General features: G+C 34.5%; 1 protein-coding gene across 2 annotated transcripts in view; it reads left to right on the forward strand.

Moving 5' to 3' along the window:
* LOC132548451 (liprin-beta-1-like) overlaps positions 1–27991 on the forward strand; it is an 88676-nt gene that overhangs the window by 18675 nt on the left and 42010 nt on the right. Inside the window, exon 2 of one of the 2 annotated variants that reach the window (XM_060212316.1) lies at positions 14662–14853. In XM_060212316.1, coding sequence (XP_060068299.1) covers positions 14662–14853 — 192 coding nt within the window. Of the gene's footprint in view, positions 1–14661; positions 14854–17825; positions 17908–27991 lie in introns of those variants that run through there. The other variant, XM_060212317.1, reaches the window with a different exon arrangement.

Genomic DNA, 27991 nt, shown 5'->3' on the forward strand with positions numbered 1-27991 from the left:
ATTAGGTGAGAAGGAGAATACCACGAAAGGTAATACAGGTAAATTTACTCATCACAAATCTTCCCTTGTATATTCTGTCAGTGTGTTGTTACAAGGGAAACTGTAAATAGTGTGTAAAGATAATCTGTAATAATGAAATATACTGTTTGGGGTTTAGTTTGTGTGTTGTTTTTCCACTTGAAGAAAAATATTTTTGGATTTATATGAGGAAATAACTTAAAATTAAGCTCTTAGATTCTTTTGGGATATCAAAAATTTGCTAAAAATTTGTTTAAATAATTCTTTCAGGAATTTGCATAATAAATTTAATGTGAAAGAAAAATTTGTGTAAGCATCTTATAAAAACCACATATAAGTGTATATCTCATAGTAAAGGAATTTGTTTCTGAAGTTTTATAACTAATAGTAGGTTTAATTGTTATTATAATAAAATCTTTATATTACAGCATTCCCTATTGAACAATGTGCCTCACAACTTAGTTGTCCCTAGACTTAAACATCTCATCGCACAATGGTCACAGAACCATGAACTATCTTGTGACTTTGCCATCCCTTCATAACACATACCCTTGTTGTAAGTTTTACGACCAATGTTTTGAATTTTATCATGATATTGTTATAACATACTTCATACGATCCACAATATCACGAGATCAGTGATGCAGTGAGACTGCATGTTACAACAACCAATAATAACATCGGGCTGCGATTACGATTTGTTTCATCACGTCTCAGGTGTATTCTTTGTTTGCGAGGGAGAAACATATCTACTCACTTGTGATGTCATAAAAGTGCTTTATGCCGTATACACCATGGATAATGTCACCAATTTGGACGCACATTTCACTTGTCGTTAATGAAGATGAATAGGATACTATTCACAAAAATCTTTACAATTTGAATGAGTGAGAAAAAATAGTCAATAATTTTTGTGTGATATGGACTTATCCCTCAGAATAATATTTTTAAAGTTTAGCACTTAGCAAAAGCCTTGTGCTCATAAAACCAATTACTCTTGAGTTACAATATCAAAATTCCAATTCCAATTTAAATTTTGGATGATTGAAAAAAAAAAAAATGCCCAATGATTGTAATGACCTAGCTTTGTTTACAAGTTCCATATCTTTCATGGCCCACACTTTCCCTTGTATACTAATGAACTATTGATGATCATAGACTCCAGACTTAGACTAGAACATATCTGTTTTGTTATCAATTAGCACCCAATACTTTCACTAAAAAACTAATAAATTGATGCCATGATCAATTAAACATGATGTTGTGGTATACATCTGTACCAAATTTTAATCAGAATACAATGTTGCACAAAGTTAGCTGAATTATTGACAACAGAATCACTGTACCAGGACCATTAAACAATAGGAACTCTGTAATTTACTCGGGACTACTACACTGTCTGATCTAAATGTTAATTTGTCCTGTAAACCTGACATGCACACTTCAATATGTCATCAGGTAAGTGCTAAAGTACCTGCCATTTATCATCACTTTACAGACAGCTGTAAAATAACATCATGCTCGTCACACTGATCAACTGAACATTTCGCATGATGGATTCTGAAGGAATCCGAAGAATAGAAATCTTAATGAGAACAAACCCTGAGTAAAGTGATTAAATCCTATTAAGACTACTTCTGTATTTATCCAGCAACAAGTCTCAGGGGAGACACAAAACTTCATATTTACAGTCAGCAGTTGGGTTTATAGGACAATGAAACAGTGTTGTTTAGTACTTTTACTGAACAGCAATATTTATGGGTGGGCTTATTACCAGACATGGGTTTATCGCTCGATGAACGCAGTAAGTACCACAGTACCTGCACATGTAAAGGACCAGTTTTCATCAATAAAAGTAAAACCTGATCAAAGAAAAACTTTACCAGAGTCAGAAAACTGAGTGAATGTGACCAGGTGAGGCATCCTGCTGGAGACTTTTTTTCAGAATATTTCAGTGTGGTAGCACTACAAAGATGGCTTCAATTCCACTCTTTCACATGAAGGCATTTATGAATAAATTGAAATCTCTTACAAAGGCCCACTCATCACATGCACTCACCTCTCTCACATAAGGAGATCTTAAATGACCATAACTGTTGGTAGGACATTAGAACAGAACCAAACATATATCTAACCTAATCTTATCAAGGAAAAATTCAGCATAAAACCATGTGGAAACTTTTAATAAAAAACCAAGTACGTTAAATCTTTACAGTTATATATCATAAAATTAAAGTGTCCAATCTCTCTTTAATCTGATCTGTAAAGTTTTTACATGTATACTGATAATGTGAAGCAGATATTGAATGGCTATTGTCAAATTTATATATATATATATATATAATCATTTGACATTAGATAAATATATAAAGAGTGTCTATAATTTACCCATCATCCTCATAAGTTTAGGCCTTGTAAAGCAATTTTGATATAATTAAAAACCTAGATAGCCTTGACACTTGACATATGATCTGGAAATTTCTGACATTTTCCATTTGGGCTATAACTACTGGCTCCCTGTTAGAATTTTCATTTCCTTCCCAGTAAGGTTCCTGTAGTTCTATAAAATCAACACAAGGTGTGGTATTGTTGCCAGCATATTTAATTTCTGCTTTATGCATCAACAACAAACAGGTGTGTAAAATGTTTAATGGTCCATAATATTCAGGTATCAGGTTAATACATACTATATGTTGTTTTTAATTTTAACTCTCAACTTATCTAACATGTTTCCATTAAAGTTTGAAATAACATCAGCATACCAGTATTACATGTTAACCCCTGTCAAAGGTTACAGGTCTGGAAACATCAGACAGATATTCTGATCACGTTGTAAAATTGTAACCTGACATCTACTGCAGTATTCTTAATTTGACATGTTATTTTATTATTAATAAATGGGTAGCCAGCGTAAAGCCTATATTAAGAATTGTGTCTATAATCAGGGTTGTGTGTTTCTCAAAACAAGCAATTCATTTAAATGTAATTAGGACTAAAGTGAAATTTCACAATATCTCATCTGCTTTATCAGTTTGTTCAATCGAAATAGATACAACAGGTACATTTGATGGACATGAAGATAAGGCAACCAATTGAAGACTTTATAATCACAGGTTCAAGATGTTTGGACTCATTCCTAACATTGTCTCTGGAGACTGAAGTCATTGCCGTCCCTGTACTGATATGCTTGTGTTAGCTTGTAGTTGCTTGTAGTTGACCTCTGCATGGTGTTCAGGAAGGTTGTCACCAGCTACTACCAGGAATCTCTACCTTGAGATTTAAACACTGGCTTTTTACAGGGTGATAAACCAACCAAGCAAATGAAACTAAAAAATATTGTATATGACTTGAATATATAAAGAAGTTAGTAAAGCCCCAGTTTCCAGAATGATACTTATTAAAAACATGTTTCCTGATGCTATTTAAAACATGTTTACTGATGCTATTAAAAACATGTTTCCTGATGCTATTTAAAACATGTTTACTGATGCTATTTAAAACATGTTTACTGATACTAATGAGTATTTGTTTTAGAGCTTTCTCAAGTTAATGAGTTAAGTTGAGTCAGCAAGTTCTCTTTTGTTTAAGAGTTTCCTTTAGGTTCAAGAATTCATTTCAGTGAAAAAAAGATGTCATCAAAATAGATGTTAAATTTATGATGTCTTTATTTGTAGGCCACGTCTTTGCTCATAACAATGCATTAAAAACCAGTTGGCCACCCAAGAGAAGAGCTATATTCAGTTAATACCCTGTGTCATTTTTCAATGAACAGAGCTTATATCTCACCCACCTGGTGGTTTTGACAGTTATAGAAATACAGCAGAAAAGGTTACTTTCATTTCAGTAATAATTACCATAACTTTGGTTTGCATATCTCCCACTAATTCCCATTCATTTGTACATAATATAAACGACAAAGAGAGCTCAATTCTTTAATCAATGGCACTGAGCTGGATGGCCATTTTCAACTAGTCTTGGTGAAATTTCACACATATGGAGCAGTATTCTCTAATTTTGGTTCGTTTTCATAGTGGGTTTATCGCCTTTATTTTGTTGTCGTTGTGTTGGCCATGTGTTTTGGCCCCAATTCCTCTGTCCGCGTTCAGACAGGTGGCGGTGAGTTTACCTTGCTTTTTATGTTTGTTTCCTTCATGTTTTTCGCTGTTTTGCTGTTTGTTTATGTGTTGGTTTTGTTTTATAATACAATCTCTTCACGTATTTTCAGCATTTTTACCTTTCAGCCGATCTTGCTCATAGGAGAGGCCCTGTGATGTTTGTTAACTTGGCTTTCTCTTTGGAAGTTTGGCAGCTACATCTAGACGCCCAAGGGTAAATCATCTGACCGGGGTAAGGGCAAATGTAGGTTTCCCTCTGGGCTGTCTAAGGATGTTGCCTGTAGTGGTTTTACATCTGGTCCCTCCTTTGCCATTTCAGCAGTGTCATTTGGTAGCCAGGGGGTGGCCTCCCTCCCAGCCTTGGGTCTTGGTTCTGGGAGGAGCAGTCCATTGGTGGCTGGGTAGAGTTCTTGCCCTGTTCCTGGTTTGGCCTGGTATTGAGGTTCCTTCTAGTAATTCCTTGGGTTTACAGTTTGCTCCTATAGTTAGCGAGTCTGGCTTGTGGTCTGGACGCCAGTCTTCCTTTCCCCTGGTTATACGTTGCCCAGTTCCTGTCAAGCTGGCCATGTATATCAGTATCGGGGATCCCAGTGCCTGTGTCGGGCGATGGGTTGGTTGAGCAGTTTCCGTCTGATGTCTTCCACTAGTCCCGGGGTTTATCCTGTGTTTGCACAGGGTTTCCTGGGACAGCCAAACCAGCCTGTGAGTGGTTTAGGGGCTCAGAATCCCAGCAGTTACGGATGAAACCTGTATATGCCAGGGTCTGCTTTCGGTTTTCCTAGTCTCTAGGGTTTGGATTTGGGCCCTTCCCATTCCATCATTGGAATCTTTAGGGTATGGTTTCCCCATCTCAGAAGAGAAACGATGGTGTGTTGGTTCCCCCTCCCAAACAGTCCTACCGTTTGGGGGCCTTATCGGCCGGCACTACCATGCAACACCAGGCTTCTAGTGCTTTGGCTTCAAGGGTGGTCCCTAAGGCCAAGGTAGGTAAGCGTTCTGCTGGCAAACATCTTCACCCAGAGTCCACACAGCTCAGTCTGGATGTGGCTCCAATGGCTTCAGAACATTGGGCTCTCCTTTTGGGCTCTTCCTTTCAGGTCATGTTAGCTGCCTTCTGATGAGGACAGACAAGCTTCACCAACTTTTACTTGAGATCTTTAACTTCAGTTTCTGATGACCTTTTTTTTCTCTTGGTCCTTTGGTTGTAGCACAGTCGATGGCTGTGCCCTGTCTGTTAGTCAGTAGTATGTGTCGCATCTCACGTTGTATTCCCCGAGGGTATTATTGCTGCCCTTCTTACTGCCCTGTATTGGATTCAGTGCTGGGATGTGAGAGTCTCCTCTACAGTAAAACAAATTTGCGTACTAAAGTTATAGTAATTGTTACTGAAATGAAATTGAGGTTTTTCTTGTAAAACCAATTTTCATGATGTAAAACTTACCATAACTTTATGGAGTCCCTCCCTCTTTTTATTTCAAAATTCTTGCACTTTCACCTGTAGTGTAGTGATAAAGGAGGGCATATTTCCGGTCATGAGTAGGTACACAGACAGGTAAGAGGGGCTCCCTACAGGATGTTTATTAGACAAATGAATGTGAATTAGTAATGGATATGCTCAATGAAGTTATAAGTATTACATCATGAAAATTGGTTTTACAAGAAAAACCTCAATTTAGAAAATTTTTAATGTGTAGAATCATCTTTTAACTTTATTTTACATTAAACAATTTTACAGTTTATATATGACAACTTTAATCCCATCACAAATTCACACCCTATTCAGTCCTTATATCCTGTACTATTATCCTGTAGACTAAATGATTGTCTGGTCTCAGTGAAAGTGACAAGGAACACGTGCATTACATGCATGGTAATTCCCTCGTTCCCATCACAGAATCAACGGTGATGCAAATGCCAAAGGTTAGGCTGTATTAATGGTGCGTAAACAGGTTTCAAATAAACTTTTATATTTAGAAATACTTTAAATTGAAAAAAAATTTATTGCAATATCTGATGATGTTCTGATGTTCTGTCAGTATTTTTCACAGTGAGTAATTATTATTTCAATGTTGTTAACAAAAAGAATTTCAATATCATATTGCAAATTTAAGATAAATTACATACAATTATAAATAAGTAGGATTTAGGTTAAAACACATTCTGGGTTAAGTTCACCAGGTGTTGAAAGTGCTATAAAACATGAAATGGGGTGCTAGAGAGAGCTGTTGAATGAATGACTTTACAGCCCTCTCACTACCAAGTTGTCAATGATATGATGTAAGAGAATGTTTTGTAAACTACAACCCGTCAGTCTTCATAAGTCTTGAGATTGTCACTGCGTAGCTCAATGAAATGAATTTCCTGTGATTATCTCTAAAAACTACCACATTATTTTATTGACATCTTGAAGCTGCATAACTTTGAATTTTTTAAAACTTTCAATGGTGAAGGTTAAGCTTGACATGAAATCTCTATGGATTTCTTACAAAGTGTGTGTATCAGTGTGTGGAATGATAAAAACATTGGCAAGTAAGAAATGTAGACAGTGTGATGAAAGCCAAATGGTTTTGGATTTGTTCAGAGTGATAAATAAGAGATCAGCTATCTGTGGGTGTGATCCCCACCATGGGGAGTTTGGACCTACATCTGATAGATCTGTAGTGATTTATGGCTGTCTCTAACACAATAAGTTTTTCCTCAGATATACAGACATTTGTTCTGGTAGGTCATGGTAACCTCCTGTTTCAATCCTTCCAGCCAGTCCTAGTTCTCTCCTAACCTAAGATGTCTTCATCTCTCGACATTTCTCCACAAGTTACCAATGATATGCACTAGGATCACTATCGTTATATTTCATTTCCCAACAACTTTATCCCAACCTTTTTCTTGTTGATATACAAAGTCAAACTTTGATGTTTCGCAGTTCAAGGGACTGCAAAACAAAAATTTGATATATAAGGAGAATCATTCATGGTTGGTTATATCTACGTTTTCAGGTTTGTATTATAGTGGAGGATAAAATATCTACCTGAACTAACACAACAAATACCGAAACAAAAGTTCAAAAGAAAAGAGGAATTTTTGTCTAAAAACAAAACATTTTCATTCATGAAAAAATAAAAACATAACTTTTTATGGAAATCAATGAGAAGTTATGCTTATGTTTACATTCAAGCCTTCATGTCACACAGTAAATGCATTTTACAGATCAATTTTAGATGAAATAGGGAATAGCATCAAAGTGGTCTTCAAATGTAATTTTTTCAAGACTTCTGCATAAACATTATAGGTTCTAATGAATTTTAAAGAAAGCAAATTAATATCATAATGTATTCTGTCCAGAAACGAGAGCAGTTAGATCATAAAGATTACAAGAAGAGGGCTAGTCTGAAACAATTGGAGAACACATGATTGACAGATAAATCACTGTGTTTCTCATGCTTTTATACTTAAAACTGAGAAGTGATGCTTTGGGAATGAGTGAAATCACCATACAAGTGATAGTATTTTCTCCCTTTGTTGCGATGAACATCACACAATGTCCCATTAGCTTTGATTAAATGTCATGGCGTGTAAGTAAGCAGTTAAACTTTAATCTATGTCCAGTCATTAATTAACCTTGTAACACAGAGCCAATGATAGTGTGCTATCTTTATCCCATTGTCAGGTAGCACTTTTTGTTGAAATGTGTGAAATTTTGATGTAGTGTAAAAATACCTATACTGGACAGGTACTTGGTTTGTTTGAATTATGGGGTGTCAATGCCTGTGTTATCAAAGCTAACGGTCTGTGAAAAAGCTTTGACACATTGAAAAGTTCAGTTCATAAAACTTTCATTTCATAAAGGGATACCATATTTTCTGAATTATAACTCAGGTGACCGTGAAGACCCATGGGCCTCTTCTACTGCTCCTGTTACATAACACTCCAGAATACAAACATATGGAAAGCTGTTCAGCAGATGATCAAAATTTGGTTATTGATTCTGGGATTGGATATTTAAAAAAAATGATATGAGCAAGCACTTCACAGAGGTTTAAGATCAAAAGCAGTCAGCACATCTGTTTCAGTCTTCACTACACAAAGTCTTGTTTAGCTTAACTTACAGGAAAATGTTTAGTCTTTCAAATTACAAAATATTAAAACCTTTTTTTCATTTTGTTGGACTTTAAATTTAGCATTGAAACTGAAACTTGTTCACCTATTTTTTAACACATTGTACACAAAATTATGTTTAGGAATAATTACATTACCATGTGGGTATGCTGCTGATGCTTATTTCAGATGATAGGTACAATACACAAACCTTCCAATGCCTTGTTTTTCAATCTCATCCCCACCAGGTAGAAAAGCTCTGGTTTCACATATGGACCAAGGTATAAATAGGAAGTTTCTTGGTCATGAAATACCTATCTTTATTGGCTAATGTTTATACAATTTCAATGTAATGTTAAGGAGACGACTGTGAACTTAACTGCACTGAATGTGATAGTAATTACCTTATATCTTAACTTACACATAAAACTTGTGTAAACTAAATGTCACAGAGATCAGTATGAAGACCAGGATTGTCTTAAAATAGAATTTTATAGCAATTTATGAGATACATTTTAAAATACAGCATGTTGATATCTACATTCTATAATTCTTTAAATTAATACCAGAAAACAGGCTTCAGGATTTATAAAATATTTTCACATCAATACATTCTTCATGGATATTTTTTCCCTCTATAAATTATATACCACTCAACAGGCTTCAGGATTTATAAAAGTTCAATTAATTAAGTTGTAATTAACTTATTAGGCATTCACACATGGACAGTAAGTATTTTCTAAATGCAATAATTTTGCTTTATCCTCCTAAATTTATCGCTGATTTGATATGTCTAGAAAACATCTACCAAATGTAATTTTTGTAAAAACTTTGTTTTATGTTATAAACAGCAGATTATATTAACAACTTTTCACCTCCTTAATGTATATAAGAAATTCAACATCTTTAATGTACATTAATGATAAAATGAAAAGACAATTAATGGTGTCAAAAATAAGAACACAAAAACATTGTCTTATAATTAGAATGAACAGAAAATGATAATGTTTGAAGACAGCATCATTTGTTCTTTTATTTTTTCTAATCTTTTTATGAGAAAAATTATTACAGAATGTGATTCATAAAAAACCCAGTTCAGTGCCAAAACTGTAGAAAGAATTTAATGAGTGAAGATTAAAAACTACTGTGGTATAATTGACAGTCGGAAAGATGTGTAATACATCAAGCTTGTGGGTGGTGGTTTTTGACTTTGAAGGGATAAGATTATGAACTTAAAATGAACTTTTTGGGCAATGCTTTCTCCATGTTTTACTGATATAGTGGGAGAACTCTTTAGTACTTCTGTCCGTTCATTAGTTAACAAAGGAAGGTGCCTTAGAAATTACTGAAAGATGTGTAAAAAGTGAAGTCATGGATTTTTCTCACACTTGGTTGTAAGGCGATCAGATTGGAAGTAAATTGCCTGTGTGTCCATCTTGTAGTGTTTCTGACTGGATCTAAGACACAGTGTAAATTATCTATGGTCTGATTGGGTTGTAGTGGTGATGATTTCATTAGTGTTAAAGGGGGCAGCTTTCCTGCCTCCAACTTCTCCCAAGGCTACCAACATAAGGTACCAGCACACAGTTCTGGATAGATTATCTAAAGTTAATTGGAGCCAAGCAGATAAGATAAATTTATTAGGAATGAGTCAGGTGCAATATATTGGTGTTTTTCTATGGTAAAGTAAAACCCTATACATGTAGATACTCTGTTTGTTGACACAGTACATGCATATTTACAAAGGTAATGGTTTGAGACTTTTGGAGAGGATAATTCCTGTCCGCCATTATTGTAACTGGGATATTATCTTACCATATGCCATATGCCACTGCCAGAACATGCGGAATGAGATTAAGAAATTTGAGCCACTTTTGATAAATTCCTGTACAGGGTAGTACCGTCTGTTCTACTATGGGATATCATTGTGTTATATAACTGTATATAAACTCTGAATACATTGTGATATTTCTCCACCATATTCCACTACACTGGAATCTTCATTATAACAAGGATTGTTTTCATGTGCAAACTAAAACATGTTGAAAAAACTGACTTTGTGCTTTGATGATCATGATTACTTTTGATGAAGATTTTTATTTAATATTTGTGATTGTCTTATGGCAAGTTTGGTGACATCAGGAAGTTTAACATCCACAGAAGTTTTACCTGGGATTATTATACCTGGAGGACTTCACCATTACAAATGCTTGATTTGGAAAAGATGTTTCTGAACTGTTATTGAGATAAACAATTATCTTAATTATAATTTTGATGTAGATATCATCCAACTTAACATCAGTTGAAACACAAAGTATCTGGAGGACACCATCTATAGTGTTGACAAGTTATATAAGGAAACTCCTAAAGACAGTTGAACTCTGATGATATCACATTGTAAACAACTTGGTTAGAATTGACAGCTGTCACATTTCACACCTTTTCTTGTGAATTCCTGTTTACCTGGATGTCGTGTTGATATTTCAGCTGTCATTATCTGATGTTGTTATTCAATTTACGACTTCGCAGCAGAGCCAGTATCTTGTTTGAGTGTATCAGCCAATCATATCATTTACTTTGATTTTATTGCAATATCCCAGCTAGAAATTTCAAGATACTTGTCGGTGAAATCATGTAAAAACTTGTGGAAAACATAGTTGTGTATCCATAGCAACAGATACAGATATCTAAATTTCTTCACATAAACAGGCAATTCCAATGTTATTGGAAAAGCGAAATTTTTGGCATCAATTCAAGCTGTGATAAAATATTTTTTAAAAATGCCATCTCACCGAAGAAGCATCATGATTGTTGTATATTGTACATTGGCGGACCAGCTGAGTGGGAATTCACAGAGTCTACTGGCTGTTAACAGTGATCAAGGACAATACCAACGAGATTTAACAATGGATAATCGGCATACCTGGTCAGCGTCTTATAGTGGTCAGGTAAATAGATCTCTGAGAAACGGTTCGATTACCTTCAACCTACAGTGGTCTGGTAAAAAGACAACCTTTAGTTTATTGTGAGTAACTGAATAGACGACTTTCAGTCTATAGTGGTCAGATAGATAGATGACCATCAGTCTATAGTGGTCAGGTAGATAGATGACCATCAGTCTATAGTGGTCAAGAAGATAGACGACCATCAGTCTATAGTGGTCAGGTGGATGATTGACCGTCAGTCTATAGTGGACAGGTAGATAGATGACCATCAGTCTACAGTGGTCAGGTAGATAGATGACCATCAGTCTACAGTGGTCAGGTAGATAGATGACCATTAGTCTACAGTGGTCAGGTAGATAGATGACCATCAGTCTATAGTGGTCAGATAGATAGATGACCATCAGTCTATAGTGGCCAGGTAGATAGATGACCATTAGTCTACAGTGGTCAGGTAGATAGATGACCATCAGTCTATAGTAGTCAGATAGATAGATGACCATCAATCTATAGTGGTCAGGCAGATAGATGAACATCAGTCTATAGTGGTCAGGTGGATGATTGACCGTCAGTCTATATTGGTCAGATAGATAGATGACCATCAGTCTATAGTGGCCAGGTAGATAGATGACCATCAGTCTGTAGTGGTCAAGTAGATAGATGACCATCAGTCTGTAGTGGATACCAGCCAGTTAAGCAGATGACAAACTGTAAGATGATGCCTAAACCAACAGTGACCCACAATCTATAGTGGTCAGGTAGATGAAGCGGCCAGGTAAATAGATGACCTGCCTATAAGTCACAAATTGTAAGATGACCCACAATCTATAGTGGCTGATACCAGCCAGTTAAGCAGATGACAAACTGTAAGATGACCTGCCTAAAGTGGTCAATAGGTCACAAATTGTAAGATGACCCACAATCTATAGTGGTCAGGTAGATGACCTTCAGCCTATAGTGGTCAGGTAAATAGATGACAAACTGTAAGATGACCTGCCTATAGTGGTCAATAGGTCACAAATTGTAAGATGACCCACAATCTATAGTGGTCAGGTAGATGACCTTCTGTCTGTAGTGTTTAGGTAAATAGATAACAACCTATAAGATTACCTTACATTTTTGGTTGCAGTCAGGTAAATAGAATGTTAATTCTATTAGGATATCTAAAGAACCAAGAAGCTGAGACAATATAGAATGGACAATATTTATTGCTGTGATAAATTGGTGTCAGTTTTGTTGTTAACAAGAGAAACATGTTGAAAATGAAAATAACTCCTTCTGTTTGACTGAGGGATGTAGGGAAATGATGTCAAGCAAGCTAAAATTAATTAACTGTGATAAAAAATTGCCACATCTGTTCAGATGATGACCTTCACCCACCTGACTATCGAAAACAGGGGGTCAAATCAGTTAAAAAAATAACTAGTTTTCATTTGCATAAAAAAATAGCTGAGGTCATGGTATTAAAACAGCTTTATGTTTTGATGAAGACTATCATGTTGCTATAAATAGTCTTCTTGATAACCTAAAGATCCTGGAGTTTGATTATAATTGGTCTGTAGTAAAAGACTATCTAGTCTGTTCAAATGAGTGACCTTGACCCACTTTCAAGATCACAGAGAGGAAATATGCTGAAAACACAGAGCATATATTTTCTAAATAACACCTGGCCTTGTGTGTTAACATTTAGCTAGATGTTTGTTGAAATTAATTATCTTAGCCTTCAGATGGTGGGCTATTCAAATCACTGTGTCCGCGGTCTGTCATCTGTCCATCTGTAAACAAATTTTGTTATCACTATTTCTTGAGAAATACTCGATGGATCATTCTTGAATTTCATATGTAGGTTCCTCTTAGTCCCTAGTCGTGCCATTTTGTTTTTGGGACTGATCAGAAAAACAGAATGGCCAACAGACAGACATCTTAGATTTTGACTTTGAAAGATTTTTATCACTATTTCTTAAAAAGTACTCTAAAGATCTTTCATAAATTTCATATATAGGTGCCTCTATGTTCTTAGTTGTGCCTGATCAGAAGAAAAGAATGGCTGACAGGCAGCCATCTTAGATTTTGCTTATTAAATATTGTTATTCCTATATCTTAAGAAGTACTGAATGGATATCTCTCAAATTTCCCTTTGGTCTCTCCTTGTGCTTGTTTGCTTTTAGGACTGATCAGAAGAAATAAAATGGCTTCCATACGGCCATTTTGAATTTCTCAGTTTAAAATTATTATTGCTATTTCTGCAAAGGAATGTTAAAATGTCTTGTTATTAAGAGGAAAAAAAGAGAAGAGAAAAGAAGGGAAAAGATCCAACTTTAAAAGATCATATGAAGATCAAGCAATGGTGGGCGCCAAGATCTCTCTGGGATCTCTTGTACTTGGTTATAAAGTTTATTTTGTTTAGATGAATGATTTCAATGTATGGTGTCTATCACAGATTTAAAACTTTGTAAACCTAAGTTACGTTTCATTATTATTTTCTTATAACCATAAGGATTATAGATTCTTCTGTTAGTTTGCCAATATCATGAGAATCAAAATTGAAGACTTTTGCCATTGATGATCGATAGTGCTGACGTTACTGTCACTGTATTTAGAACTATCATCTTCATTTTCTTGTCTTAACATAGCTATAGCTGTTTTTTGTAAACTCATATTCATGCATGAAAATGTATTATTTTGAGAGAGAGATAATGGGGAGGCGGGGGGAGAGGTGCAGAGGGAGGAAGGCGGGGGGTGGGGGGCAAGATGATGAACCTGTTGGAATGGAGAGTCATACTTGATCAAACTGGTGTGTACACAAAAAGTTAACTGCTGCAGAATGAAACCTCTAAAGAGGTTTGCTAATGGAAAGTCATTTCTAGAAAATGGCTGTAGTTTTAATGACACAGAGTAATGTGCATGTCTCTTTTGCACTATCTGTGTGATCACTATTGTCTATAGGGAATTACTTCTGCTACCATCCTTAAAGGTCTGCATGCCCATTAGTGTCAGACACGTTGTAAAAGTGTGTCAAGTTTGAGTTAAAGGATTCAGGCTGTCTCATTATGTCTGTTTCATTAAAAACTGGAGTTAACTTGGCAACAATCATTGTATTATTGTTTTATTTGGTTATAAATATTTTGTCAAGTTTTAGAGATAAAGAGTAGGGATGAATATCAAAACAATAAATCCTCGTTTTTGTACAGAATTATTGCTGTACTTTTCCAAAACACAATAAAGATATCACAGTAAATGAATTACCACTCATCAAATGCTAATGCTAACTTGTATCATATTTACAAAACTAAACTTATTATCCTATCATCATTATCAGGTATTTATTTTGTATTTTGAAAACCCTGTGGTGATTCCATACCACAGACTGTCAGATTTGAAAATATAATAGAAACGCTGATTGAGTTACAATCAATTTCTTGCCTATATGCTTTCATGTCCAGTGTAGTGGAAAAATTCATTGACTTATGTAACAATTGTGTCCTTTACAGTCCAATAGTTACCTGTCGGAAAATGTAGACGATAAGATCCAGAGACTGGAGACAGACAAACAGAGTCTGGCCCTTCAAGTCAGTGTGCTGTCAGAACAGGTGGAAGCCCAGAGTGAGAAAATCCGGGAACTGGAGCTTGGTCTGGACGAACGACGGGACAGGCTACTACAGGCAGAGAAAATGTTACAATCGGTATGTCATCTTTATTGTATAATCCAACAGGCAGATCCAGTGAACCAAACTGTGTGATTTCAATGTGTGATCCATATAGTTACACTCCATTGATGAAACCTTCTTTAGGTCACCTGAGACAAAGTACCAGGGTGACCTTTCGTGATCCCTATTTGTCCGTCATGCCTCGTAAACTTTTAACATTTTCTACTTCTTTTGGAGAACTCCTGAACCAATTTTAATAAAATTTTACAAAAACCTTCCATGGCGAAAGGCGTAGCAAAATGTAAACAGTGTGGTCCATGACCCTCAGGGGCCCGAGGAGCAGGTCAAAAAGGGTCAAATTGATTGAAGCTTCAAAAATCTTCTTCCCAAATCCCTGATAAGTTAGAATCAAATACTCTTCATAGATGGAAAGGCCTTCAGATGCTGTATCAAAAGTGTAAGTTTTGTGTCTCCTGGGTCTTACATTTCCCCCTGGGGAAGAGGTGAAATTTATAATGGTTTATATGAGAAAATTACAATTTTGAGCATAATTTGCTTATTTTCTTTCAGTGATAATTAAAACTTTGTGAGAATTACTAGTATAAGCTGACAGTTTTGTGAGATGCACATATTGACGTCGGCTGACCCCCAAGGGCTGAGGGGCAGGGCCGAAATCAGGTCAAAATTGACTGAAATTTCAAAAATCTTCTCAGTACCAAAATAAAGTAGAACCAAATAATCTTCATGGATGGAAGTGTTTTGTGGTGCTTTACTAAAATCTTAAGTTGCATGGTCCTAGGGTCTATTACATTTCCATTGATGATCCCCTCTGTATGATCATATGTAGATATACTCCATTAATGATCCCCTCTGTATGATCATATGTAGATATACTCCATTAATGATCCCCTCTGTATGATCATATGTAGATATACTCCATTAATGATCCCCTCTGTATGATCATATGTAGATATACTCCATTGATGATCCCCTCTGTATGATCATATGTAGATATACTCCATTAATGATCCCCTCTGTATGATCATATGTAGATATACTCCATTAATGATCCCCTCTGTATGATCATATGTAGATATACTCCATTAATGGACCCCTCTGTATGATCCATGCAGTTTTATTCCTTAACTGATCCCTTCTTTGTAATCCATGTAGTTACACTATATAAGTGATCCTTTCTGTATGATCCATGAAACTACATTCCACGAGTAATTTCCCTATGGGATCCCTCCTTTGTGATCCATGTAGTTACATTCCATGAGTAATTTTCGTATGGGATCCTTCCGGTGTGATCCATGTAGTTCCATTCCATGAGTAATTTTCGTATGGGATCCTTCCGGTGTGATCCATGTAGTTCCATTCCATGAGTAATTTTCGTATGGGATCCTTCCGGTGTGATCCATGTAGTTACACTATATATGTGATCCTTTCTGTATAATCCATGTAGTTACATTCCATGAGTAATTTCCCTATGGGATCCCTCCTTTGTGATCCATGTAGTTACATTCCATATAGTCTGCTTTCAATGGTCTTTAACTTGATTAAATTCTTGTTTGGTTGGTGTTGCCCTATCTGACCAGTCAATGTTATGAAGATGCTTATAACATTGTCAGATGTTTTGATGGGTAATAAAGATAATTCACTTAATCAACTATCCTGCAAATTTTAGATTGCTCAACACTGAGATTAAAACTCTGTGTTTTCATATTTTCACCTTTTTTTAGTTGTCAACATTTGTCCTCTTCTATAACATTTTCACATTTCCTTGAAATTGCTAAAACAATTTCAATAAGATTTTGCAGAATGGTTCCATAGCCAATAAACAGAATTTTTAATTGTATGATTCAAGCTCACAGGTTCTTGAAGGTTGGGACCAAAAGGGGAAAAAAATTCAAACATGAAAAAGAAAATCCTCTTATCCAGAGTGAGAAGTTTTCTGTTAAAATTAAAAGTTTCATAACCCTGTGGTCCCCGTTTCCTTTTTGAAAAGGGGCAAATTTTACCACAGTATATGTAGGAAAAGAACACTTTGGGGAATATTTTTTATTTTTTCAGGTAGGAATATTTCAATCTCGGCTTGAATTATTACCATTAGATAGCAGTTTGACAGTATTGAAAAAAATTATGGTTGGGCACAAATAAGGAAATTTGCTTTAATTTAAAAAAACTTGTCCTCGAGACTTATATGATATAGATTTATACAACTTTCCATAGTTGGAAAAGTCCTAAGATGTTTTATCATAATTGTACATTTCATAGAACTGGGATACTTGGTTTCTCTCTAAGGAGAAGGTTAATGTTTGCTATGGCTTATATAAGAAAATTAAACTCTTTTGTATATCTTTATTATTTTCAGTAAGATATAATTCTAACTACCTTGGCATGAATCTTGGTATATTTTTCATTTTGCCTGAAAAGTAGGATATGTGAAACATATAATTATGCCTTTTTATGAATATAGCAGTATGAATTATTCATAGAATTTTATTTTATGGGGTATATATTTTGTGCTGTTATCAAAACTTAATGGGTAAAAAGTGATATTGAATGCATATTTAAAATAAATACTGTTGTGACAAAATAGCGATACATTTTTAAAAAAAAAAAACTTGTATACAGATAATTTTCTTTCCTGTTTGATAATTAGTATTATCATTTTTTGAAAATATTCAAAGCCAACTAGCTAAAAATAATTGGCATTTGATTTCTGTTTTTAAAAAAACTATTACAATATTTCCATCATAGATATAAAAGCACTATTTAATTTGGTGTATTTATCATTTGTTATTGTACATTTTTAAGGAAAATTCCATATCTTTAAGGCACTTGGTAATTTGAATTTTGACATGAAATAACAGGTCTACCAGTCATTTTCTTTATCAGTATTTCAGGAATGTGCTTTATTAAGTGTTTGTAGATGTGTGTGCGCCAGTAAGTTAGAGTTACTTCCCTTCCCGCCAGACAACCTTGACCTTGCCGTATGAATACAGTAGACAGAGTTTTGGGAGAGAAGAAAAGTTTTAATAGTTGTTTTGTTTGGCTTGTTAGTGCAACATTTGGTTAAAGAAGTAGGTAAGTACAAAAAATAACACCACTAAATATGATTTATGAAACTTAGAAGTTGACAAAGCGTTTTGAAAAGGCACAGTTATGAGATTATCTACTTCTATTTTTGGCCGACTTTTTTTTTGCATGGCATGCATTGGAGTGCATTGACTCGTCTGTGTAGTCGGTGAAGTAATCCTAAGGAAGGCAGGTACTGGCGATGATATGTTGATGCTTGATTAGGTCTGTAGATGGAATGTGAGAAACGATTAAGGTGTCAATCGGATTAATTCAGCCTTAAAGCAGACGGCCTTTGTTATAGCCTCCAAATGCCAAAGGGGATTTTGTTTGTTTATTATGGTCGGCACTGCCTGGTCAGTTGTAAATCACTTCCGGTTGTAGTCCCAAGATTTGACACATGTAGGACGTTTTTTAGAGGGACAGAAGGTAATGCCGGGTTTAAGAAATTCACAGGTAAATTTTGTTTACATAATTGATGATCAGCACAAGATGGCTGTGGAAGTTAGCACTACACCCACCATGCTCTAGTTTAGGTTTCTATCTCCAGCAATCTCACATGTTCATAATGAAACATTACATGTAGAACCTGGTGTTCCATTATAAAATGTTGTGGTAAATATGTATCAAATCTGTGCTTGGATGTAATTAAGTGACAGAAAAAGGTCCAATTTACATTTATTGGTTGTTATAAATTGTACACTTTGTTAAAATGTAACTCAAATTTAACATTTATAGGACCCTTCAGACATTTATGAACGGTTAGTGAATGTCTGTTTATATATCTGACAATTTGTTACTGCACAAATGATTACTTTATTGTTGACTTAACACTTAGAATCCCCTACTGAGTTGTGGATATTGTAAAATTATTGACTCATTTTCATTTTCATTTGTCTGTGTGATCAGTACACAATCTGCTGCCTTCATAAAAGGATATTGATTTTGGACTTTCAGATGGTGTTGTATGTTGATTTAGTGTGGTAGAGTATAAGTTACATATAAAATGTGTACATCCTAGTAAAGATGTGATGATAGGTTTTTTCTTTTTTGTGGAAACTTCAAAAGGCACCTTGTGATTCTTCTTCTTTATTGTTTTGATGTGGTAAACAGATGTTGATAACAATGGCGTGTGTTTTTATAAAATCGTAACAGGACACAATACCAAATCTTCAAGAGTTTTTATATTTTTGTTGTAATCATTCTTATCTTGACAGCTGATATAAAAGTTCAGTGATGTATTTTTTTTTTTTTAGTTGATTACAATCTAACTTTTCCATATAATATGTGAACTTCGCAAAATCAATATTGCATTTTTTAAAGAATGGAACAAATTCCCATCACCAACCCTGTATATTATCTATATGGTACAGTGTAATATTCCATAGTAATTTTACTAGTTAGAAACAACAAAATTCTATAAATGTGTTGACTTTTGTATGTTTTTTTTTTTTCAAATCTTATAATTTGATATTTGGTTTGCTGTTTCTTGGAATGATATACAATAACAAAAATGATTATACCTTGGATGTTCAAAATATTAGAACTTCCTTCTTCAGTTTCAAGTTGTAGCTTCATAAGATAACATTTCTAGTTTGTAAACTCATACATATAGGGGAGATAATTCTTAAAGATAATAAGTGCCAGTTGTTAATATGATGCTTATCAGGAATGCAGGTTTAAAACTAGAGATTAAACACTTTATTTCTTGGGGACCTCACAAAGTTTAGAAACAGATAATGTTATAAGATGGTAGTTCGATGTATACTGCCCAACAAGCTCTGTTGCTGTTCTATAGCTGTGGTAGGCCACTTATGGAGGCTGCTGTACAATAATTGTTGTGTCAAAGTTAATTAATGTGCACATATGTGTTAACTGGCAATGTCTGAACATTGAAACACCAGTGCCTGGTGATGGTAAGTACACTAATTGACTAATGAGTTACAGAACAATACGAATAGTCAGTATGTCAGGTATAGATATCTAATTATAGTCATAGTTACTGTTGTTATTGACTCTATAACCTTTGTAATTTTCAGTTTCATTTTACACAGATAGTACTGATAGTTTCCTTGAATGGAGTAATAGGACATTATGAATGAAAGACTACTTGGCAAAGTCATCTTATAACATACTGGTCTTGAATTTTGAGGGTTTTAAAATACCTCTGTGAAATAAAGTCCATTAGAAATATGGTCCTTAAGTTAATCTTTTCAAAATTTTTAGTTTTTTTTTTTTTTTTTTGAAATCTCAGTAGAATAAACATCAGAATTTTGTATTTTAGTGATATATTGATATATGTCAAATATTCAAGTATGTATAATAGTATTAAAGTTGTTTGCAACTGACAATACATAGTGTACCAGGTGGTTTCTGTGTTTGTTTCTGCAGGAAAAGTAAGAAAAGATAAAAATTAACTAGAGGTGAAAGATAAAAAAATATGATTTGATCTTTTTTGTGTGAATATCTACTGATATGAAATTGTTGATCTCCAAAATATTATTAATATACTTCACAATGTACAGTCAATGAGGATTGAAAGATGGTACAATGGGAAATACACTAGATAACCAGGGTTAAATTCACCAATAAGAAGACATGCATAAATTTTGTGTCACCTGGCCAACCACATGAATTTTCCTTGTGTGCTTTAGGTACAAATGTATAGCAGTACTACTATTAGGGTGAGAAAAAATAATGCGGAGTTTGCAAATGTAGGTAGAAAAAAAGTCTACTTTAAACTGCATTTATGTTTAATTTACATATCATCAATCATTCATCCAGCAAAGCAGCAGTTTTACTGATGAAATTCTTCTGGGATACCTGAAAGCATGGAGAATGACATGTATGGGTACCATTGATACAGGTATTTTGGAATGATCATAAGTGACATTATATAATATAGGTAGTCATGTTCTGTTATCTTTAAACCATTCAAATAAGCATTTGTTTTTGTTATTGATGTGCTGCATCACCACATAGCTGTAATAGTATTAATTATTTAGGAAGCTGTATTAGTTGTGAAGTGATCTTTGTATTGTCTTGTAAATCTATAGTTGTTGAAGTGTAGATGTTCAAAGCAAGCAGTAAGCTCAGTACTACAGCTGTATTAAGTATCTTATTACTGCTTTACGTCAGACAGGCTGACTTATTTCTTCTGTCTTTGTTTGAAACCCGGATCCTACAATATTTCAAGTGTAAATTTACACCAGAATGATGACTAAAGTCAGAAAATGGAGAATATTGTACCATCCTGCAGGCCTCACAAATTTGTTAGAGGTCAAATTTGATTATTGAATCCCAATCTGATTACTAGACAGCAAAACTAATGAGTGATCTGGTTTTGTGTTATGCTATAACCCATTATGGATAACTTTTGATTTGATAAAACCATGAGGCCATACAAATACACGGACCAAAAAAAAAAAAAAGAGAAAAAAAAAGGAAAATTCACAGCAAATTATGCACCACTTTTCTGAATCAATAATTGCTACATATTGATTCTATCAGTGAGTTACAAGTAAAAATGTCTGTTGTAAAAAGTGTCACAAAACGGCCCTTTCTCATCAATCAAGTCTCCGTCTGTATTGCTGCTAGAGTGACTGTTTATTGGGTCAGTGTATTGATTTCTGGTCAGAACAGTATGGTGTTAATATATCCCAGTCATTAATGTTCACTACTAGGACAAACCTCTCCCTGGGGTCATTACCAGCTCCTCCTCGTTCTCCTCAACACCTACAGAAAGGCTGAATGTCAATCTCTTTTGCTAAAACCAATACAGATGCCATATTTACTAATCTGGTGGTGTCTGGTTGCCTCAAATTTGTCTTCAACATAATTTGTATCATATTTGGGTTTTAAACATAAAAATAAATGCCATCAATTGATTTTTCGTATTTAACTCTATCAGATTTATGTCTGGTTGTTTAAATGTTCCTGAGAAGGAGAACATGTGATGTTGATTCTACTGTTAACTATTCGTTAGACCCATCAACATATATGTGTATTAAGACCTCAATTTAGAATTTTTCCTTTCTTCTTCTCGGGAATGAATCTGTGCATTTGACAAATTCATTTGTTTGTGATTGATGGGAGTGAATCAAGGATTTCCACTGCATGAAATTCTGATGTATTCATTTGGATGATATTTAATTATTGATAGCAATTGTAATTATTACCCATTAGGGAATCAGGAATTGTATAAATTCAATTATAAAGAACATCTATTTAATCTCCAACATCTTTATAAATACCATATTGGCTATTCTTCAGTAACACATGTTCACCAAAGGCCAAGATATCTCACATTTAAAGCTAAATTCACATAAAAGCTTTACTTCTTAAATTAATATCAACATTTAAACACTTGATTAATCATGAATAAGACATTATGTCAACTCAAAGATTTAATCTCGTCTTAAATATTTATAAATGTTGGCAAAATTGATAAAAATAAAAATCAAGCTTTAAAAAAAATCAATTAACGTAGGAATGATGTTAGTATTTAAAAATGCTTTGGATCTTGGCTTTGTTGACATACATGTGCAGACAAAACTCAGTAGAATGTTAACAAGTTGCTTTGAATGTGAAACAGATGGCAGACCTGTCAACTATGGCTGTAATGGCTGAAACTCTTCCTTGTGATGGTATTTGCAGAACATTCTTGTGATTTTTCAGTTCAGTTATCTACATGTACAATTTATAGTCGTAGGGTTTTCCTATTATCTCCCTTTGACCTGGAATCCTTGGAGTTACATCAATAGTTTTCTTTTATTCCTGCCCAGATCTGATAAAAGTTTGATATGTGTATTATGTATGGTTTGTTGTTAAGTCTTAATAAATCTGTATCATGATCAGTTTATCTCACAAATTTTTATATTTGAATTTTTTGGATTTCCTGGATTTAAAAGTACATCACAGCTTTAACATTATCATTTTCCATTAGATATATATGTACAACATACACAACTTAAAACGGTAGATGAATTCCACCTATCCTTCTTTAGTATTTTTGTCATGTTTTGTACAATAATTAAAGTATGTATTGGTTTCATTGTACTGACATTCAGTGTTGTGTCACTGTGTATTCCACCCTGATGCAGCAAACATGCATCCCAACATTATTTAGTGAAATTGGAAATAGCCTGTTATAGGCAGGTATGCTGTAATCATTTCTGTTTTTCATTGTAGAATTTTTTTCTGGTGAGTCAAGAGCACCATTTCCTAAATTTGAATGAGTCCATTTATAAAGAAATAATGAGTTCTTAAAATTTAATTGATTCCCAGAGGAAAAGCATGAGTCCAGAGGACACAAGTATTTGTGTCCCAAAAATCCTACATACCCGTGGCTAGTTGACCAATGATATCTCAAGCCTGTCTTTGAGATATTCCATCTTGTTTATTTTGGGTATATGTGGTATGATGATTGATAAGTTGGAATTTATGAATGAATTTTATCAGTGGAGACTCCAACAGTACAGACTGTGTATTTATGTGTACCGGAGATGATATGCTTTAGAGTAGTTATTTGGTCTGGTGGTTTGTATATTGTGTGTGTAGATATGCAATATAGATACCAGAAATCTGCCAACCAATACAGGTAAGGTATATATACAATATATATACCTGGCCAGGTAATATGTTCGTCACAGTCATACCTGGTAATAAACACGCTGACCACACGGATGTAAATTATGAGGTAACAATATGGACACACAGGTAAGCAACAGAGTAGGTGTAGTGTCAGTGATGCATGGTTTACAGTGTGTGAGCAAGATGACAGATATCTGTAATCATTCACACAGCAATACTGGAGAGATGAGTCAGTTGGAAGAATAATCATGTGTTAATTAGGTTACCTGTGTACAGGTGATGTGTGTTATGACACATGTATACCTAGTAAGTTTATGATACATGTTCACCTCCCCCCTCCTCTCCCTCTAATCTTTGGTAGTGAACAGCAGGCTCTGTCACACCAACACGCTGGAGACCTTTGTATATTGTATACAGCAGGGACCGGATTTATTCAACAAAATGTTTATTGTTGTAGATAGATTTAGGTTGTTACATGTAAGTGGCAGACCTTGTGTGTGGTTTGTGAGTATAGACATCAAGTGGATTAGGGTTTAGAGTTATACAAACACTTACCTGAACTTACCTGTTTAGTGGACGAAGTCTAAAGAATACGTTAACTTTCTCCTAAGTAGGAGGATGTCTGGGTTAACTTAATCTGTGTCACAGTAACTCTTCTTTGGAGTAACTATGTATAATCTAAGATGAATCAGAGGGAAAAAATGCCAGAAGAAACAATACCTAATGTAAGTAAATAACAACATATAGGTTTAAATGATAAAAAAAATCATTTCTGTATCTTTATGGCTTCAAATATAGTGGCTCACTTGAATTACCATGTTGCATTTGAGAAAGTGGAGGATAGACATGCCTCCATGGTTTGCCCTGTTTATGTAAAGAAGAGCCCTGGATAAAAGGATTTGATGGTTCCAATGTAACACTATGGTTGACTTACAATACAGTATGTTTATCTTATTAATGGGATATTCTCATTGGCCTGATAAGGGGATGCTGCCTTTGATGCTAAGCCCAGTCCAGTGTTGTAAACATGTTTCTGCTCTACCAATATATCTTTGATCTGGCAGCAGACCTGTCCAGTCTGATTCTATCTGGTGTCTTGTTGTTTCAGAGAAGTGCCTTTAAAAATAACTAATGTTTGGTAAAGTCATCATATCATAAGGTGTTGAGTATCAGATATGTATGATCTGCTAAAAAGTGAGGTCATCTGAAAAGTGTTAGTTTTCTTGACCATGCAGCTACTTGAAACTCCTTGACATAGAAGTAAAAACAAAATTCTAATGCTGAAAACTAATTGAAGTTTGGTTTTAAATGATAAGATATTTCATTTTTGAAATGACGTTAATATCCAGATTTGATCTGCCATGACTTGGCACTGAGTTTCTTATGTCACCATCACACATACAGCCTAGTTGAATTGAGGGGAAGGGAGGGGAAATGTTGAAGTGTACAGATAAGGCATATACATAAAGTAATTGAGAATGGTCCTTGTGTGTTTAGGTAATGTTCTAGTGTTGCCGAAGAAATTCTCCCAACTCTAAAGTTGAGGCATTACTGATCTATGATTAGAATTTTACAAACATCACTGCTATCAAGATTCAAAGTTATCATGGAGAAAAAAAATCAAAAGAAGCTACAGAACCCTTAAGTTTTATCATATATATTTTATCAGGAAGGTTTTTGTTTTAGAGTTGAGAAAAACACAGCAGGCAGTGTTACAGTGGAGATGTAAAAGGGGCATGTTATCCTGTAGAGTTACCTCGCTGAACATCTGACAGGGTAGGGGGATTGGGCCAGTCTGATAAAACTAGCATGTCAATTCCATGTGTGCATGTTCAACTGAAAAGATTCCAATTTATCAGGGTTAGAATCAAAATATATAAAATGTATATATGCATTGTATGAATAACACTAAAGCCTTCAATCCTTTCATGTTACATGTGTACTAATGTACACTGATTTAGACATTGTCTATGGCCTGGAGATGTTTGATTCCTGTACATGTCAAAGTGTAGTGTTTGGATCAGGGAATAACAGTCTGTCTGAACTTTTCATGGCATCATGCAGGACATGTACTTGGTGTGCATATCATTAGGAAGTTTTCAACCCCATTGTCAAGTAAATGGTCTTTTCTATTTTCTTGTAAGAAAGGTATATTGATTGGGTTTATTTAAAATACATGATCTTCCTAACAATGATTTGTGTTTAGTATACAATACATACTGTAATTATAAGAGCAAACTCTCAAATAAGTGTCTCAACTCACTTCCTGCAGAGGCATTGATATTACAAAAGCACTCTTATAGTAGTCATGACACAATTATTCTGTTACTTACATTTTATAGCTAATGTTTTGTCAGCAGGAAATCCTAAACACACCATTTTTCTGTCTCTCACTGGCAGCAGGGATTCCTACCTCTCAGATATATCAAAAGTACTTTTGTTTTCTAAATGTAAGTGCATTGCGTCATAATTCTTCTGCCTTGTTAGTGCGTTGCATCATAATTCTTCTGCTTGATTCATGCATTGCATCACAATTTTTCTGCCTTGTTCACACATTGCATCACAATTTTTCTGCCTTGTTAGCACATTACATCACATTTTTTCTGCCTTGTTAGCACATAGCATCACAATTTTCCTGCCTTGTTAGCACATTGCATCACAATTTTCCTGCCTTGTTAGCACATTGCATCACAATTTTCCTGCCTTGTTAGCACATTGCATCACAATTTTCCTGGCTTGTTAGTATATTACGTTACATTTCTTCTGCCTTGTTAGCATATTACATCACAATTCTTCTGCCTTGTTAGCACAATGCATCACAATTCTTCTGCTCTGTTAGCACATAACATCACAATTCTTCTGCCGTGAAGAAATTGTCCATTAAAGAATAATGCAGGATGAAGACTAAGGTATCATATTGGTTAGTTTTCCCAATAAATCTCCTTGATGATTGTTTAAAATCATTTCAAAATACATATGTGCTTTTGGAATTGATGCCTTGTAAGTAAACTATATGTTAGAAAAAGAAACAAACAGTGAATTGATTAAAGAAGACATTACTTTAGTGCAAACTGTCATCTTTTGTCATTTTTAATATTTATTTGTATAATTTCTGCTTATTTTGCATTTAAAAGTAGTGAATGAAAATACTAAGTTGTATATTTGCATTATCAAATATCAATTTCCATAAATACTCTGTTGATTATGATCTAAATAGAGCCATCCTGATCCTGGCCAGATCAATTATAGTCAGGATTTCAGCTGGCGTTGATTCTCCATGTTTATGGAGTTGGCTGTATGAAGTAGCACCATCTCTTTGAAGTTTTATTTAATAGTCATAAAAAAGAACAGGAGGAGGAAAAAGTGATTAGAAGTCACTTTCTTAGCTTGTTAGAACAAACAATAGGCTAGGCTAACAACATCAACCGAGAAATAATGAGGGAATGTGTTTCATTCTGACGTCAAAATGGAAAGGCCTTTCCCTGCAAATGAGGAACAAAATTGTGATGTATTTATTTTTTATGACAAACGAAAATTGTCCATGACGGCATGACCGTCAATTTCCAGATGTTCTTCAAAATTAGAAGATAAATTCATACCCAGCTAGAAATATGTTCTGCAGTAAAAGACTGAGCTTCAGGTGTTAAAATGGTATGATGTTGAGTCTGTTTCAAAATTTCAAGAAGAATGCAACATTTAAAACGTGTACAGAATATTTTGATGTTAAATGTCTGTTGATAAGTTAGTCAGGTTATACACAGAAACCCTGATACAGATCTAAAGTATGAAGTTATTTTGTTTGAAGTTGAATTTCAACAATTTGCACCTATATTGTCCAGGTATTTTTGGTCAGTTGATAGGAATAGAAGCATTTATGTGTAGATTCCATGAAATTCTATTTCAGCATTTCAAAAGAAAGGTCAAGGTCAGTGTTTACAGACCATTGAATTTGTTTGGAGTTGGATTTCTTAAAAGTTCTATGTAAATGGAACTTGAATGAGCTAGCATTCCAACATTTTAACCACATATCAAGGTCTCCTACATATATTCTCTAAATTGCTAATGGAAAATATTAATTTTCCAGGTTTGAAAATAGTATTTAATACAAATGACAAAATCTAAGGTTTCAGAATTAGCATGTTGATATATTTTGGCAGTGCTGAGTCAGTTCCAGTTATCATCTAGATACAATTGTTTACAGGGATGGTGCTTTTAATGGCTCTTTATCTTCATGGAAATAACTCATCTCTTTATATTGCTTACAAGGCAATATTGATGCCACTTCTAGTCAAAATGTTTATTTAATGTTTGTCAAGTTTGACATTGGAAAGAGAAATAACTCTGTACTGCCGTCACAGACTTCATTTAACACAAGTCATCGTAAATCAGGGAGGTAGCAGTCCTTTACTTCATGGAAGACAGGGTCAGGTTTACTATGTGCTTCATTTGTCAGGAGTGAAATATTGATATTAAGGAAAGAGAAAGACAGAAAGAGAGAATG

The sequence above is a fragment of the Ylistrum balloti genome, unplaced genomic scaffold (genome assembly GCF_031769215.1).
Source record: "Ylistrum balloti isolate Yb309-2 unplaced genomic scaffold, AGI_CSIRO_Ybal_v1 Utg370010, whole genome shotgun sequence".
NCBI classification, from domain to species: Eukaryota; Metazoa; Mollusca; class Bivalvia; order Pectinida; family Pectinidae; genus Ylistrum; species Ylistrum balloti.